The sequence below is a fragment of the Trachurus japonicus genome, chromosome 24 (assembly GCF_045865225.1).
Source record: "Trachurus japonicus isolate A0001 chromosome 24, Traja_1.0".
Lineage (NCBI taxonomy): Eukaryota > Metazoa > Chordata > Actinopteri > Carangiformes > Carangidae > Trachurus > Trachurus japonicus.
Window position 1 is genome coordinate 23,691,728 of NC_140930.1, and position 16,336 is coordinate 23,708,063.

Consider the following 16,336-nt stretch of genomic DNA (forward strand, 5'->3'; position numbering starts at 1 on the left):
CTCTGCAGAAAATAAAAGCAGGTCATTTATAAAGTGAATTTGCAAATTTTTTTCTGATATTTTGAATCATTGTCCTCACACTCTGAGCACCTAGCACAAGAAATGAATCTTTTTATTATGTCTATTTATTTATTTGCTTGTGTATAATTTGTGCCTTTTACATGTATGTCTGTGGTGAGTGTGTTGTAGTTCAGGGTGGGTGGGCCTGGGATGGGATGAGTTTGGGAGAATTGGATCTATTAACCTGTTATAGAACTACTGTCTATTATAAGTGCTTGGGTCTTGTTTGTTTTATGCAACAACAAAAAAAATCAAACAATAAAAAAGTTTGGATTAGAAATTAATCTTCGAGTTTAATTAAACCCTAAGATTAATGTCTGACTTTAGACAGAAGTAATAGGCTAATCATAGTATGCAAGTATCCGAGAACGGTTTATAAGGTCTGAAAGTGCTTATTTATTTAATTATAAGGAGAGGGAGGGTGTTGTAGGGGGGAATCGCTTCCTGGTTTGACGTCTAACCCTACGTCATATGGCCTGTGCCCCTGCAGTGCCTGGTGGTGCCCTGTGTCAGCGGCTCCAGAGTGATGCGGTGAGGACCAGCCCCTCCGAGCAGCTCTGTGTCAACAGCCATTTCTTAGTGTAGATTTGTCCACTAGAGAGAAACAGCTCCTCCTTAAAGGCAGCGGACAGACTCTGTAAACCTGCTGCACCTCTGTGTGAAGTGTGAAGTTAGGACACGGGTCAGCCCGAGCAGAGGAGACAGGGTTGGAGAAAAGCGACACCTAGTGGCTCACCTCCTGCACATTAAAGTTTTGGAGCATCATTCAAATCAATCAAGATGCAGAAATAAGGTCGGTACCTTTTTGCATAAATTATTTTTTATCATCATCAGCCTGTGTATTTCCAATCTCTCTCTATGTATATGTTTGGAGTTGTTGTGAATGGAGCAGAGGATGAAGCCTGCCGCCAGCGGCGCTGCAGATCCTCCATCATCGTCAACATCAGCAGCATCAGACAATAACGCAGGGAGGAGGAGGAGGAGGAGGAGGCAGCAGCCCAGAGCCCAGGAAGGGACCAGCAAGCAGCGAGCTCCCAGACCGCCAGCCAGGAGCAGGTCTCCGCTCGTCGCGGGAAGGAGCAGGACCACCGGGGTGAAGGAGAGTCCGAGGCCCGCTGACGGAGGAGAGAGGGAGCCGGAGCACCGCGGCGGAGCAGCTGTTCAGCCGGATGGTGCTGAAGCTGCTGAAGCTGCTGGAGTCAGAGCAAACAGGGCGGATGCTGTCGGGGAACATCCGACAGATTCATCAGCAGCACCGGTCAGCCGCTCTGCTCTACGCTTACCCTGCCTCAGAGGCGACTCCGACCGGCGGCTGCTCCCCGGTACAGCCTCGTCGTCTGCTGCCTCCGCGGTGAAAGCAAAACAGAAGAAAGCCGGAGGAGAGGAGGAGGAGGAGGAGGAGGAGCGCGGATACAGGGAGAGGAGCGGCGTGCCCGTGGGCTGCGGAGCGGGCCTCGGTTTGGGTCTGTGGAGAGGGGGATGCTTACAGGCTGAACTCATCCACTTCCATCTGCAGAAGCGACTCAAGAAGAGAAGCGGTGCGAAGATGCAAACCAAGGCGGCGGACAACATGGACACGGAGGAGGCCGCACTGGGCGAGCTGGAGCCGGCTGCAGAGGCGACAGAGGCGGGGTCCGTGACACAGCAGGACGAGGCCCTTCAGGACGAGATGGAGAGGCTGATGGAGGAAAATGAAGATCTCAAGGTTTGATCCGAATCAGTTCTGACTCCCCGCTGGTGCCCTGTCATCAGTGGAGTAGGCTACAGTAAATACATAGCACCTACATAGACACACAGTGTCACCTCTCCAGAATTAAAGCAGAACAGCCATTAGTTGTGTGTGTCTTGTGTTTATGGAGCCATGAAAGAGACAAATACACACCAGTTGATTTGTCTGTTCATGCTCCACCAAGAATATAGAGCTAAATCCTGAAAACAGGCAGAGAATAGATAGTCAATTGGACTGGAATTGATCTGGTATGATCAATGATATTTAGTGACCAGAAGGGATTTGCATTGCATGGGGTATGTTGGCATTTGCAGGAATTAGGCCTAACCCACATGTGGAATACATCCAGGCAAAGTAGAAACATCTGGAAAACAGTTGCAGTTCAGACGATTGATGAATATGGGTGTAGTTAAATTAGATAGAAGTATAAAAGCAGTAGAGATTGTCCATTGCTTCCCCTTATATAAACGTTTTACATCATATACTAATGTAATCTCTGCTTGTGGTTCTGCTAGTGTGAAATTGAAGAGATGAGGACGGAGATGGACGAGATGAGAGACACTTTCTACGAAGAAGACACTTGTCAGCTGCAGGAGATGAGACGTGAGCTAGAGAGAGCCAATAAAAACTGCCGGATCCTGCAGTACCGTCTGAGGAAGGCTGAGAGGAAGAGGATGCGTTACGCCCAGACGGGAGAGATCGATGAGGAGCTGCTCAGGAGTCTGGAGCAGGACCTGAAGGTGTGGAGGGAGGGGAGGGGAGGGGACGCTGCCTCCACCCTGTTTGTTTGTGTCCTTTTAGAAGCAGTTTACAAAACATCTGAGTTATTCTTTTGTCCCCAAGAATGTGTTACCTAAAATGCATCTAGAGGAAAACCTAGAATGTGTCTATCTTAAAGGGATAGTTCACCCAAAATTCAAATTTCACTCATTATCTACTCACCCTCATGTCGACTAAGAGCTGTGAGAATTTTCAGAGTCCTCCATCCCTTCTCTGAGTTACGGGGGGGTCCGTGCAGCAGTATTTGTCCATATAATGGTTGTCAATGGATACCAACTTTCTTCGTCCAAAAAGACACACCAAAAAACATCCAAATACCTCCATACTGCTCGTCTGTAATGTCCCTCTTGTATTGAAGCCCGACATGAGAAATTGTTCCGAAAAGAATTAAATAAGTCTATATTTTAAGCTTGTTTGTAGCGGAAGCTCCCAGTGTCTCAGTTCACTGCTCTTCCTGTGAGATTTGCACTGACCGGCGGAACAATTTCTTATGTCTGGGCTTCAATACAAGAGGGACATTACAGACGAGCAGTATGGAGGTATTTGGATGTTTCTTGGTGTGTCTTTTTGGGCGAAGAAAGTTGGTATCCATTCACAACCATTATATGAACAAATACTGCTGCACGGACCCCCCAGTAACTCAGAGAAGGAACGGAGGACTCTGAAAATTCTCACAGTTCTTAGTCGTCATGAGGGTGAGTAGATAATGAGTGAAAATTGAAGTTTGGGTGAACTATCCCTTTAACTTTAATGCATTTCATTGTTGCATAAATTGTTTTTGAAAGGTGTAAAAAGGTAAAAGCACATACAACATTTTTAAAAGCGGAAATAAAATATCAATCAAGTAGGGTTTATAGCATGTAAGTAAATCACACTACAATCCGTGCAGGTAGCGAAGGACGTGTCTGTGAGGCTGCACCATGAGCTGGAGAAAGTGGAGGAGAAACGCACAAAGACTGAAGAGGAGAACGAAAAACTGAGACAGAAACTCATCGAGGTAGAAGTGACCAAACAGGCTCTGCAAAATGAACTGGACAAAACCAAAGAGGTAAGTAAACACCGAACCCACATCCGCCCACATCACATCCATTAATGAGAATAAGGTAATTACATTTCTTGCACTGCATTAGCTATAACAGAGAGGGAAAATAATTTGTGATATAGATGTCTGCTTCAAAATGATATCCCTGTTTTGTAGTCTAAAAAGCTCTCAGTCTCTCTCTCCATCTTTCCTGTGTCTCTCTCACTGTAAGTTTAGTAAGGGCATAAAAGCCTCAATAAAGAAGCAGTAACCAATCACAAATCACACGGATTTAAAGAAATATCAGAAATTCAAGCTGTCATTTTTCAACTCTCTGCCTTCCAAAAGTCTCAAAAGAGAAGAGGAAGCAAGGACATCCAGAAGACAGATAAGAAAGCAGCACAGACTCCAACTGAGGTGAGAAGTCGCAACAAGTGAAGAAATCATTTTCTGTCATATTTCTTTTTCTTTTTCTCACACTGAAAAATCACATTGTCCAAAATAATAGGCAGAATAATTGTCTAATTATCTCTCAGTCGTCTTTGTGAAGTCTTGTCATGGATATGTATGAGTAAGACTTATGAAATACAAAGATTCTGCACGTTTAACTCACATCCTTATGTAATGCTCATGAGTCAGTCAGTTTTCTTTTGACCTCCAGTCACTTGAAAGAGAAATAGATGTAGATGAGAGGAGTTTGCAGAGCTCCAGCAGTTCCTTTGAAGACGTCAAACATCCTCTTGGTCCACTGATGGATAACATTTGGCTCAGAGACGCTGCGGTACAAAATCTTCTCTCTAATCTAAAATCCCTACGTCTTTACGTCTAATTGCAAAGAGGAACTCGCTGAACTTTAGGATTAAGTTTTACCCTTTTCTACTTAAATGCACATTACTATTTACTCTCTGTGCTCCAGGAGGACAATGAGGACCTTAAGTGCCAGCTAGCGTTCATCAAAGAGGAAGCTGTTCTTATGAGAAAGAAGACGGCCAAGATCGACAAAGAGAAGGACCGTCTAGAGCAAGAGCTCCAGAAGTACCGCTCTTTCTACGGAGAACTGGACAGCACCCATCCTAAAGGAGAGGCCGGGGGCCCGCCCACCACCCGCGAGTCAGAGCTGAAGCTGCGGCTCCGCCTGGTGGAAGAGGAGGCCAACATCCTGGGGAGGAAGATAGTGGAGTTGGAGGTAAGAGCAGACCTGTGCTACGTCAGCAGGTTTGGAGTAGAAGGGGTGTGGTTTTTGAGCTGGTTCAACTCTTTTTCCCCCCAGGTGGAGAACAGAGGCCTGAGGGCCGAGCTCGATGACCTCCGAGGTGAAGGAGAAGGAGCAGGAAGCTCTGGAGGCGGCGCCATGGGCGGAGCGGGTACGGGGCGAGGCCTGGGAGACGACCTGACCGAACTCCGTCAGCAGCTGCAGTTGGTGGAGGACGAGGCTGAACTTCTGAGGAGGAACCTGGCCGACGCCGAGGATCAGAACAAGAGGGTGACCACCGAGCTGAACAAGTTGCGGTTCAAAGCCGGGACCCACGAGGGAGGCACCAGGCATGGAGGAGGTTCAGGGATCGATGCAGCAAAGGCAGAAGCACTGCAGGAGGAGCTGAAGGCAGCCAGGCTACAGATTAATGACCTAAGTGGAAAGGTATGAATGGCCAATCAATGTTGTTGATACTGATTTAATAATTTACTCCTGATTATGAACTAACAAAATATTCTGCAGTAACCACAGAGGACATCTGAGGCTGATGGGAAAGTCAGTTGTCAATAAACCTAAGTATTGCACAAATTTAAAGGGGACATATTATGGAAATAACATTTGAAGTCTCTTTAACCTTTCAGCCCACAAAATGTGAGAATTGAAAAAAAATCTTTTATTTTCAGGTTTAAATCCATGTGGTTTTATGAGCTGTTCCCTCAGTTACCTGGCAATGATGTAACTAGTTTTTGAATTTGCAAAATGGGGCGGGGCAAGCAGTGGTTCATTTGGATTTAAAGGGACAGGCACTGAAACCAGCTGTTCTGAACAGGGCTGTTTTGAGAGGATGAAAAGAGATGTGATGTTTGATCCTTGGGGTATTTTGACTGAAGCATGTCACAGACATGTTTTTATGACACCTGGGAACTATTTTAATTTGTGGAAATGGGGCAGAATATGTCTCCTTTAAAATTTGACCTGATGACAAAATCAGGGATCATCAAAGTTATTACACTGCAGCCAATGGGAGGTGTTCATTTGTGCATCAGATTTCATGGCAATCCCTTTGATTGTTGTTGAAATGTTTCACTCAAGACAACAAATGTGGACCTCATGGTGGCGCTAGATAAAAAGTCACAGGGTAATCAAAGACACTAAGGATAATCCTCAGGGGAACATGAACACCAGAAAACCTCTTAGATTGGTGAATGGTGGACAGGCACTTAAATATCCATGAACACGTGTCACTAAAGTGGCTAAAATATTTCTTTTTTTTATGAAAGCCAGTTTACAATGTCTTTACCGTACCTCTCTGTGTTTTCTCAGGTGATGCAGCTGCAGTATGAGAACCGCGTGCTCCTGTCTAACATGCAGCGTTACGACCTGGCCTCCCATCTGTCCCTGCGGCCCAGCCCGCGAGACAGCGACGCGGAGAGCGACGCCGGCGGGGCGACGAGCGGCCGCCGGGAGAGCGACGAAGACTCCGCCTCCTCCCGCCTCCTCCCGCCTCACCGCAAACGCGAGGGCCCCGTGGGCGGCGAGAGCGACTCGGACGAGGTCAGAAACAATAACGGCAGCAGCAGCCGTTGCCTGACTCCCACCAGGGGCCTCTACACCCCCACGGGGCCCGAGGGCGCCGCCTCCTCCGCCCTGGCCCGCTTCCTGCCCGGCGGCCGCTGCAGCCTGCGCGACAGGCAGCAGATGATCGACATCCGCGTGGAGGCGGAGAGGCTGGTCCGGACCATCGACCGGCTCATCGCAGACACGGCCACCATCATCTCAGAGGCCAGGGTCTACGTTTCCAACGGCGACCTGATGCTGGGCAGAGGAGGGGAGGACGGTGCGGAGGATGAAGGCGGCAGGATAAGAGAACACGAGTTACTGTATCGCATCAACGCCCAGATGAAGGCTTTCAGAAAAGAGCTGCAGGCCTTTATAGACAAACTGGAAGTGCCCCGGCTGGACGACAGAGAGACAGAGGAGCCGCTGTCGGTGAGACAAAGAGCAGATACACACACGAGTTTCATGGTGGCATATGAAAAGTCTCACTATGCTAACTCTGTTCCTTCCCTTTTCTCACCTAATCCAACCTCTTGTTTCTCATCCGTTCTGGTTCATATTAACCCAGATGTTCCAGCCCATCATTTTGCTCATCCTCATCCTGGTGTTATTCTCATCCCTCTCTTACGCCACCATCTTCAAACTAGTCTTTCTGTTTACTCTTTTCTTTGTTCTGTGATGTACGCCTCCCCCTAAATCACATTATCCCTCGTTTGTTTTTGTTTTTTTTTTTGCTCTGTTGATTTTCTTTCCTCCCTACATAATTTGTTGCCAAGGTAACCCAAAGCACAGAAAAAAACTCAGCACTTGCCACGACTGCACTCGCATTCAACCAGCTGTGGCTCGATTCAACACTGGAGTCTCCAACACCCATAGCACATCACTGTCTGCATTTATCCACTGAGAAGGTGAGAAGAAAAGCTGCTTTACTCTGGCATAGATATAGTATCTGTTAAATCACATGTAGACATGAGATATCTGGGTGATTCCCAGGATCCACAGTCTTGTTAACAATTTGATAAGATTGAAACACTTTTCATATCTGTACAGTAAATATGAAGCTAGAGCAGCGGTGTGTCCTGTAGACTCAAGTCAGGGCAAAGCTATGGAATCAACTTTACAGGTTAGACTATTAAAGGGATAGTTCACCCAAAATTCAAATTTCACTCATTATCTACTCACCCTCATGTCAACTAAGAGCTGTGAGAATTTTCAGAGTCCTCCGTTCCTTCTCTGAGTTATGGGGGGGTCTGCACAGCAGTATTTGTCCATATAATGGTTGTCAATGGATACCAACTTTCTTCGTCCAAAAAGACACACCAAAAAACATCCAAATACCTCCATACTGCTCGTCTGTAATGTCCCTCTTGTATTGAAACCCTGACATGAGAAATTGTTCCGAAAAAAATTAAATAAGTATATGTTTTAAGCTTGTTTGTAGCGGAAGCTCCCAGTGTCTCAGTTCACTGCTCTTCCTGTGTCAGTGCAAATCTCTTGTGATTTGCACTGCCCAGCGGAACAATTTCTCATGTCGGGGCTTCAATACAAAAGGGACATTACAGATGAGCAGTATGGAGGTATTTGGATGTTTTTTTTTTGTCTCTTTTTGGACGAAGAAAGTTGGTATCCATTGACAACCATTATGTGGACAAATACTGCTGCACAGACCCCCCGTAACTCAGAGAAGGCACGGATGACTCTGAAAATTCTCACAGCTCTTAGTCGACATGAGGGTGAGTAGATAATGAGTGATATTTGAATTTTGGGTGAACTATCCCTTTAAAACAGATTTCTATGACACAGGAAGAACTCAACCTGACTGTCATGTTACGCTCCACTCTCCAAACATATAATTTCGGCCAATAACTTTGTTGTCTTTGCTACTTATTTGCACAAATCTTAAACAGAGGGGGGAAATAAAAACAACTAATGGGCCTAAGTCTAATGAAAACCCACCTGGACCCCGGTGAGCAGTAACAACCCATGCAAAAGCAGCATAGCAACATGGATAAAGATAGAAGAGCTGTAACTGTGGTCAATATCGACATCCAACACATTGGTGCCTTGGACAGATTCTCCACATTTCAACTGTTCAGTTCATTTTACAGTCACCATGACAACATGAGCGAAAAAGAAAACAGATTTATCACAATTCAATCAAATACCAGCAAGACGGCAACGAGGCCCAGCTCTGAAGCAGACTGTCTCTTCCTCCATGAAGTCAGTTCCTTTAGTTTGTTAAGGGTCCTTAGAACTAAAGCTTCATCACATCAAAAAGGATTTTCATTAAAGCTCCACTGGCTCCGAACAACAACATCTTAGACAGCATTGTTTTTTGAATAGCCCTATATCTCAAAGGTGTATAAGAAAGGATAAAATATACAAAGTAGCCCCGGGTCTATAGTCACTCTGATGATGTAGCCTATTAAAACTCCTGAAAATAACTCCTGATATTGTTGATCGGTCCTCTGTCTCATTCAAGCATCAGATCAACCTCACACAACGGCTGTTGTTAACATCTAGGGAATGAAAGCTTTGAGTGTATGAATATTCTTTGAAACAAAAAGGATGAAGGCGAGGTAGAGGAAGTGAGAGGGAGAGTCACCTGCAGCAGAGTCAGTGACACTGACTCACCTACAGGCAAAGCAAATAATAAAATAAAAAAGCAAATTAGTAAACTGAACTCTTGAGCTTATGTGTTTACTCTGCCATAATTATATATAGTGTTTCACACTGAAAACAAACACAGGGTTTGAGCTAAGGACACAAGACTGTAGGGAAGGGCACTTAAACCACCTTTCCATGATGTTTTATGTCCTGGTTTAACCTTGCTGCTAAATATATGCTCTCTTGTAACAGGTTATGACAGCAGTCTTGTCCGCTTTGTTGTTCAAAACAACACTTCCTGTGCTGCCCGGCTGTTGTTCGCTCAAGGTAAAGTAAGGATAAAGTTTGTTTATCGCTTTCCTTAAATCCTGAAGGATTTGCCACACATAGGGCAGCACAACAGGTGGAGGAATGATGCTGATGATCCAGGGGCTTCAAACTGGAGGGAATTCAGACCATCGTGTCGAGTGCCAAATGTCAAATGTTGTCTAGGGGCCCCAGAATTCCCAGGAGGACCCCTGATTTGCAGCAGGCATTAGTAATTGATGGTGTGGCAGATGAACAGTAGCAACTGCCCTCGGACGTCACCGATGAGTCAAGAACACAGTCAGGTTTAGGTTACTGCAGGACATTGTATGAGATTTCACACATTTTGCTCTTTTGCACATGTGCAAAATCAGCATGCGAGGACTGTATTGATTGTATAACCTGAGTATCATTTTCCAACATATTATATAAGATGAGACCATATGGATTTTTACCACAAAGTTGAAAAACAATGCCAAACATGCCAGGCATGTACCTGGCAGCCTCTTTTCTTCGTGACTACCTTCAATAAAGATATTATTTTCTGTGACACATAATTACACACTGTGTCACCCACACCCATTTGGCATCCCACGGAAAAATAATTTACAGCACAGCATGGTCACAAGACAAAATCTGCCCAAGCATCCTAAAGCAGAGTAGCAACAGAGAAGCCCATTGGTCGAGAGACTGCAGCAGCTGAAATAGCTATGTAAACACTTTCCCTCTCTCCGTGAGCCCCAGTAATTATAGCCAGGATGCTGGTGACGACAGTTGTCCCATCGAGACTTCAAATGCTGGAACAAATTTGACATTATGATATTTGATCCCGGCTCCAATGGCGCGGCCACGTAAACACTAGGGAGCGGTATAAAGGCTGGGGGCCGTGGCTCGGGGCTGTTTACCCTTTAGCCCGACGCTCCGCACTTAAACGTCGACAACAGAGGCGTGACTAGAAGAAGGGGGTACCTTTAAATCCGGGCGGCGGGGTTTTACGTAACAGAGCTGAGGAAAGCGAGAGGGAAGCACCGGAGAGAGCGGACTTAACGAGCAGTGGGAGAGGAGAGGCCAGAGCGCACAGAGCCAGGGACTAGACCGGCCTAAGGATTTATACTGGACCACTGAGGCAATACATAAGTGTAGAGCAAGGTAAGGAAGGACAGCTCTAATGGGAATAACACAGTCTTTGGTGCCATTATTATTAATTAATTTTAAAATATAGAAAAATTTATATATTTTTTTGTGATCAAATGTTTATATAACAAGAATACAAGTTACAACCAAGAAACATGACTCATTAATTGACAATAAAGAACTAAATCGCAAAATAATAATAGTAATAGTAACCTTGCACTTCAATAAGGTGCAAAAAAAAAAAAAAAAAAATGTGCATAAAAATGATAAATAAAAAATTAAAATTAAATAAATTTAAAAAAGAGAGAGAGAAAAAGAAAAGGAAAAAGAAAATTATAATTATATAAATAATTATAGAGTCATAAACTAGTAATATTAAGACCGCATGAATGGAAATCTCTTAAATTGCCTTAATCAACTGCTTTGGTTTTAATTGACTGCACTTGTGTGTGTTTTCTCTGTCTCTCTGTCCTGACATACATTCACTCCCACTGCCAGTGTCACATGCAGGCAGGCAGTGCAGCCAGGTTACTATGCATAGTTACAAGATTATTAATATCTCCAGTCTTACATCACAGGTGGGAGGTGACTGGGACATTCTGGCACTTTAGAGAAGGATATTTGTCATATTTAGTGATGGCAACATCAACAACAATAACAACAACACGCCTGGATGCCTGAGGTTTACTGGGTAAGAGGTGCAATGATAGTCAGGGAGTGGAGGGGGCAGGTTGAGAAGACCATGGTCTGATGTTGCACCCTGTGTTTAAACAGATGTTGTTAATGGGCAAATAAAGGGGAAAGAAGGTTTATTCTGAAGGCACATAATACAAGCAGGGCTGTTGCTAAGAATTCTGGGCCCCTGAAAGAATACTAAAGTGGGCCCCTGCCCCCTGACTTTTCCATTTTTTTCTTAGACTGTGTATGTATTGTCATTTCTTATTTAGCCTACTTTGTTTTGATGCTAATGCAGCATTACTATGAGTATTAGTCGGGGCTTATGCAGAATAATTCAGTCATACAAAGATTAGACTACTGGGGTTTTTTGTGGGCCCTACTGGGCGCTGGGCCCCTAGAATTATCATCACCATTCTCCCCTATACAAAGCTAAAACACGAGTGTTTCAAATTTTGGTGGTAAACAATGTGCAGCTCCAGAGCCATGCCAACAGCATACTGTACCTATCTGACACCCATGTCTGCACTGCTGGGTTATGTTCTAAGAAAATGGCTACCTCTGTACATGCTTGACTTTTTTTTTTTTTGCCTCCGCATGTCGCAAGGTACACAGAGGCAGGCTGGAGGTCAAAGTGACCAAGAGTCTAAACACTTGATGATGCTGTCATGCAACACTCTTGTCCACACGTGCTGCATAGGTAGGCTGACATGCCTGTGAATTTTAGACAAGAATGCGAAAGGAGAGGGCCGTAAATATCTGACCTTTGTGAGGGCAGAAAGTGTCCAACATAACAAGTCATTTAAGCAGATGAGACATGTGGAAATACTCACATTTAACGGGATTGCTTCCTCCAATCATTGCCAGTGGTGATGTAGCTGTACTGCTTAGTTTGAAGAAGATTTGAGGCAGGATTTGTTTTGTACTTCAAAAAAGAAAAAAAAAAAAAAACTCAACCATTTTTATCTCTCGTCCCTGTGTTTGTCTATATAGTGTTTCAAGGTCATCGATCCTTCCGTCCCTCACTCCTAACCCTAGCGACCTCTGACAGGAAAGCGAAAGGGGGAAATTGCCATTTTAAAAAAAAGCCTCTGGGCATCGAGCGGCCTGCGTGATGGCAGCCATTGATCTGGAGCGCGGGCTGGAGCACAGCGGCCGGGGCTGGGGGCAAGAGAGGCCGGAGCTGATGGACAACTTTGACTCAGAGATAGAGGAGTGGGAGGATCAGCTACAGGACATCCAGAGGAAAATCGAAGAGGTAAAGATGGAAACACATTCTCAAGCTGCCATCTGCTCTAAAACCAAAACAACACGCACTATGTTGGAATGATGACACGCTAAACACAGATGCTATGAGCACTGCAGTGGAAACTAACTTTGGGTTAGGGGATGGTTTGGCACAGTGAGGGGGAGCCAGTGTTTTAAAATTGTACCTAATGCACCTGCTATTGATCTCCACTTTACAATACTACACACAACAATCAATGTAATGTGTTCAAAGTTAGTTCAGCTAACACAGATCCTCTAATGTGACCATGTGACACTGGAGTGTCAGCATGCTAATGGTTTTGTTTCCAGGTCATAAAATGCTTCTGCAGTGATTAGAGTGTGTGTTAATTTGTGTAATTAGCATGCATGTGTGTTGCACGTGTGTGTGTGTGTGTGTGTGTGTGTGTTTGCTCCATAATAAACAGCTGGCAGCGCACAGACTGTCTCAACCTTGTGGCCTTGTCGAAGCAATGATACAGACAAATGTTAACAAGCTAATTAAACCGTCATGTACTGACAGACAAACTGAACACACAAGGCTCACACAAACAGACACACACACACAGTTTGAAAGTGGATACTAAAGGAAGTATTAAAGGTTGTTATTGCAAACAGATGCTCGTGCAAAGTGGAACAACATGTGCTGATCATAAATATAGGTTAGGTTGTGCAACAGTTTTGTGATAATTATAAAATGTGTTTGCTGTGTCAACATAGTTCTTCTTGTTGAGCGCTGGTTTGTGTATAATTAGGTAGAATATGCTCATGGAGAACTTCAGCTAATTTGGTGGATTACAGGAAATCAGCAAGAAGTCGCTCATGTTTTCTTTTGTTTTTCATTTCCAGTTGTACAACGAAGTTCAGGCCCGCAGAGGAGCCAACGACATCACCAATGACAACCAGAAAAATGTCGGCGAATTGGAGTGCGGCCTGGGGCACCATGGGAATGGCCTCTTTGCGCCCAGCCATCACAGCAAGAATCACCCCGGAGCTATAAGCATGCCACATCACTATAGTAATGGCTGCAACTATAACCCCAGCGGGTACAGCTACCCCGTGAGTCATCAAAATGGCTACGGCTACTGCCACGCCGACGGCGTCTCGGAGATCGGAGACCTATTGCAGGATTATCTGGGACAAGGGAAGCAAATGAGCCGGAAGAACAACGGAGCTCGCCATGTGGTGAGTAGAGCTGAAGCATTTCTGATGGTTACCCCGTTATTGCCTCATTCTGTTGGCATCTGCACATCTGAGGAAACCGGATAGGTGGACATGATATGAGTGGGAGCTGTGGTTCAGTCAGGAACATATTGATTACAGTAAGCTGGTTCCTTCAAGTCTGCTTACACAGACAGGTTACCAAATAGGAGTTAGTCTCGCATACTTTCACCCAACTCTTGCACCTTCCTAACCGCCCGACAGAGCAGTGGGAGAAGAAAGCCAAGATGTTCAGGTGTTTCCTGCTCCACATGAATCGCCACGTGTCCTGGCAACTTTAAAATACAGTAGATGAGAATAGTTTTTACGAGCTATATCTAGCAATGTTCAAGGGTCAGTTGAGGTTCAGTTTTGGTAAGGTACAGTAAAAGGAACCTTGCTAGCAATCTTGAAGATGCCCACTCGTTAAACATCCAAATATAGTGCACAGTGGTTGATGTGGACCCTTGAAATAAATATTTTTGCCCATCTCTTTTAGCACTTCAGTGACACAATCAAGGTGAGCCAGGATGTCCCTGAGATCAGAGGCAGATCTGGAAACGACAGGTAAGAGGTTTGCTATGTGAGCCACATTCAGGGGTATTATAGAAATTGGCAGGTCAAGCTTATATTGTTATGTTTATGTTTGTCTAGGCTTGGTCAAGGGCAGTTTCTGGGCAGTTTTGAGGAGACTGAGAACTGGAAGAACAGAGTATCCCACATGAAGAGCTCGCCCCGCCGAGAGAGTTCCCCCAACAAAGAAAACACAGGCACCAAGCCTCCTCTTGGACAACAAAGGGATGCTCCAGTTGTGCAGCCACGCTCCCAGCTGACGTCCGCTGAGTCTCCAGCTCTGGACAGGAAGTCCTACAGCGGGGGCGTCCTGGGAGACCGGAAGTGCAGCAGCCCCTCCGTTCTCAGGAAGTTTGGAGCCATGCTGCAGGAAAACGAGGGCAAAATGCTCACAGAATCAGGGGTGGTGACCCCTCAGGGACCGGCCCTGGAGCCAAAGTGCCCCACCCCTAGCTGTCAGCGCAGAGCTCTGGGGGCTGCGGTCTCAAGCAGGGCACCTGTGCGCGCGTCTACCCAGAAAAGCCAAGCGGATTCCGACGTGATGACAGCGGAGATGGAGTCCGGCCAAGACTGGGGGTTGGTAGCAGACTCTCCTAGACAGAACCACAGGGATCACAGAGGAAGCCTCGGTGGTTCCAAAGGGTCTCACGCCAGCCCCCAGCAATCCCAGAGGAGATCACAGGTGGCGGGGAGCCCAAAGGTTAGACCCAGGACCAACAGTGGGGCGGACAGAGACGCAGGAAGGAAGCCGGCACCCCAACACGTGGAGCCCAAAATGGACTACAGGCCGTCAAACGCTTCCTCTGGAGCTCAGAGGATTCATCGGGGCGGCTTTGTTGGACAGGAGTCGGCCGGTTGTGGCCGAGTGAGGGATGAAGGACTTATTGAGCTGCTGGACATGCTGGACATACAACATGAGTACAGCTCCAGTCCGAGAACAGGACACACAGCTTACAGACAGGAGCCACAGCAGGTAGGTTCTTGTTCTGCTTGAGTCCCAAATCAAGTACTGAAAACTGAAAACTGTAGAAAAGCAATAATAACACAACTTATTTGTCTCCAGGTGAACCCTGCTGAGCTGTCGCCAGTAAAACCCGAGAGGAGCTTCTCTCGTCCCGCACGGCCAGCCAACCAGCGGCCTCCGTCCAGGTGGGCCAGCCGCACCCCAACTGCCAGGATCACCGCCCCATCAGGCCCAATGTACCGACCCCCAAGCCCCCTAGCTCGCCCCCCGAGCCCAATGACCAGAACCCCGAGTCCGGCCATGAAGCACCGGCCCATCATCTCTTACTCTCTTCAGCCTGAGACTGTCATTATGTGAAACTTTCCTACTTCATTACAGCTTGATCTCTTCTTAAGGAGGCCCCTCCTGTGGCCCCCACCCAGCCCCCCACCCCCCTCTCTGTGTAAATAGTCAGGACTGATCTGGTAAAGAGAGTCGGCCTCTTCGAGAGAGTTCCTTCATTTCATGTTCAAGATAAAACGTCCACGACATTCTCCAGTGTTGCTGTGGCTTTTTTTGCTTCTTCTGTGCCCGACATTTGCCAACTGCTTTGTTGTTGCCCCTCCCTCTTTATCACTTCCCTTCTTTTTTGTATTGAATTTCAGGTGTCTTCTGTATAAAAAGATTTAGCATGCAGCCCTAGTTTGAGGGTGCATGCTCCTGTGTTTATGCCTCGCGGCGGCCATGTTGAATCAGATTCAACCTGGCCGCCAGTGGGAGTGGATTAAGTTGCTACTGTGCTCGCAGCAGCAACCTGCTAACTGTCAACAACAACAGTGTGTTTTACTGTATCATATTGTCAAAGTAATATATTTAAGATGTTCAAATAACAGCTATGACAAATGACTATGATATGCCTTTAATGTATTTTTTTCTTGTTAATAAATATGATAGTGCTTTGACATACAGACTCTGTCTTTCTCTGCGGCTGCGCTGCATTGTTCTTTTCCATTAATGAAGGCTCATGTTTCCGGGTGTTGATGATTTACTGCATCTCATACCTATGGATATGTGATAGCAGCCGCCCCTGCATGCCAGTGCAATGGCAGCTTAACTGGTGTTAGTTGCGATTGCAAATGAGCTAACTGTCCACCAACTTCAACACATCAGCTGGTGCAAACATACCTGAGGACCTGCAGAATAACACATTACAACCCACAGACTGTCTTCTGGACAAAAGTGTTTTTTGTCTTGCATGTGCGATCCTACTTTAAATGTTTACATTTTAAA

At 45.9% G+C, this 16,336-nt stretch overlaps 2 protein-coding genes across 3 annotated transcripts; both read left to right on the forward strand.

Annotated features, from left to right (window-relative positions):
• The first annotated feature begins 540 nt into the window (after positions 1-540).
• LOC146962005 (microtubule cross-linking factor 3-like) lies at positions 541-12,183 on the forward strand. Of its 2 annotated transcripts, none has more exons than XM_085770124.1 (9): positions 541-1,765; positions 2,305-2,529; positions 3,459-3,617; positions 3,939-4,007; positions 4,507-4,776; positions 4,861-5,229; positions 6,109-6,774; positions 9,202-9,276; positions 12,058-12,183. In XM_085770124.1, exons 1-9 carry the CDS (start codon positions 944-946, stop codon positions 12,094-12,096), a joined length of 2,694 nt encoding a protein of 897 aa, XP_085626250.1. In that variant the 5' UTR covers positions 541-943; the 3' UTR covers positions 12,097-12,183. The 2 variants fall into 2 exon arrangements, with proteins under 2 accessions (XP_085626250.1, XP_085626251.1); XM_085770125.1 differs by lacking the exon at positions 12,058-12,183 and adding an exon at positions 6,911-7,250 and having other exon boundaries at positions 9,202-9,227.
• LOC146962006 (uncharacterized) lies at positions 10,159-16,008 on the forward strand. Its single transcript, XM_085770127.1, has 6 exons — positions 10,159-10,404; positions 12,058-12,322; positions 13,180-13,515; positions 14,030-14,097; positions 14,185-15,076; positions 15,167-16,008. The coding sequence occupies exons 2-6, from the start codon at positions 12,179-12,181 to the stop codon at positions 15,422-15,424; spliced, it is 1,698 nt and encodes a 565-aa protein (XP_085626253.1). The 5' UTR covers positions 10,159-10,404; positions 12,058-12,178; the 3' UTR covers positions 15,425-16,008.
• The last annotated feature ends 328 nt before the right edge of the window (positions 16,009-16,336 follow it).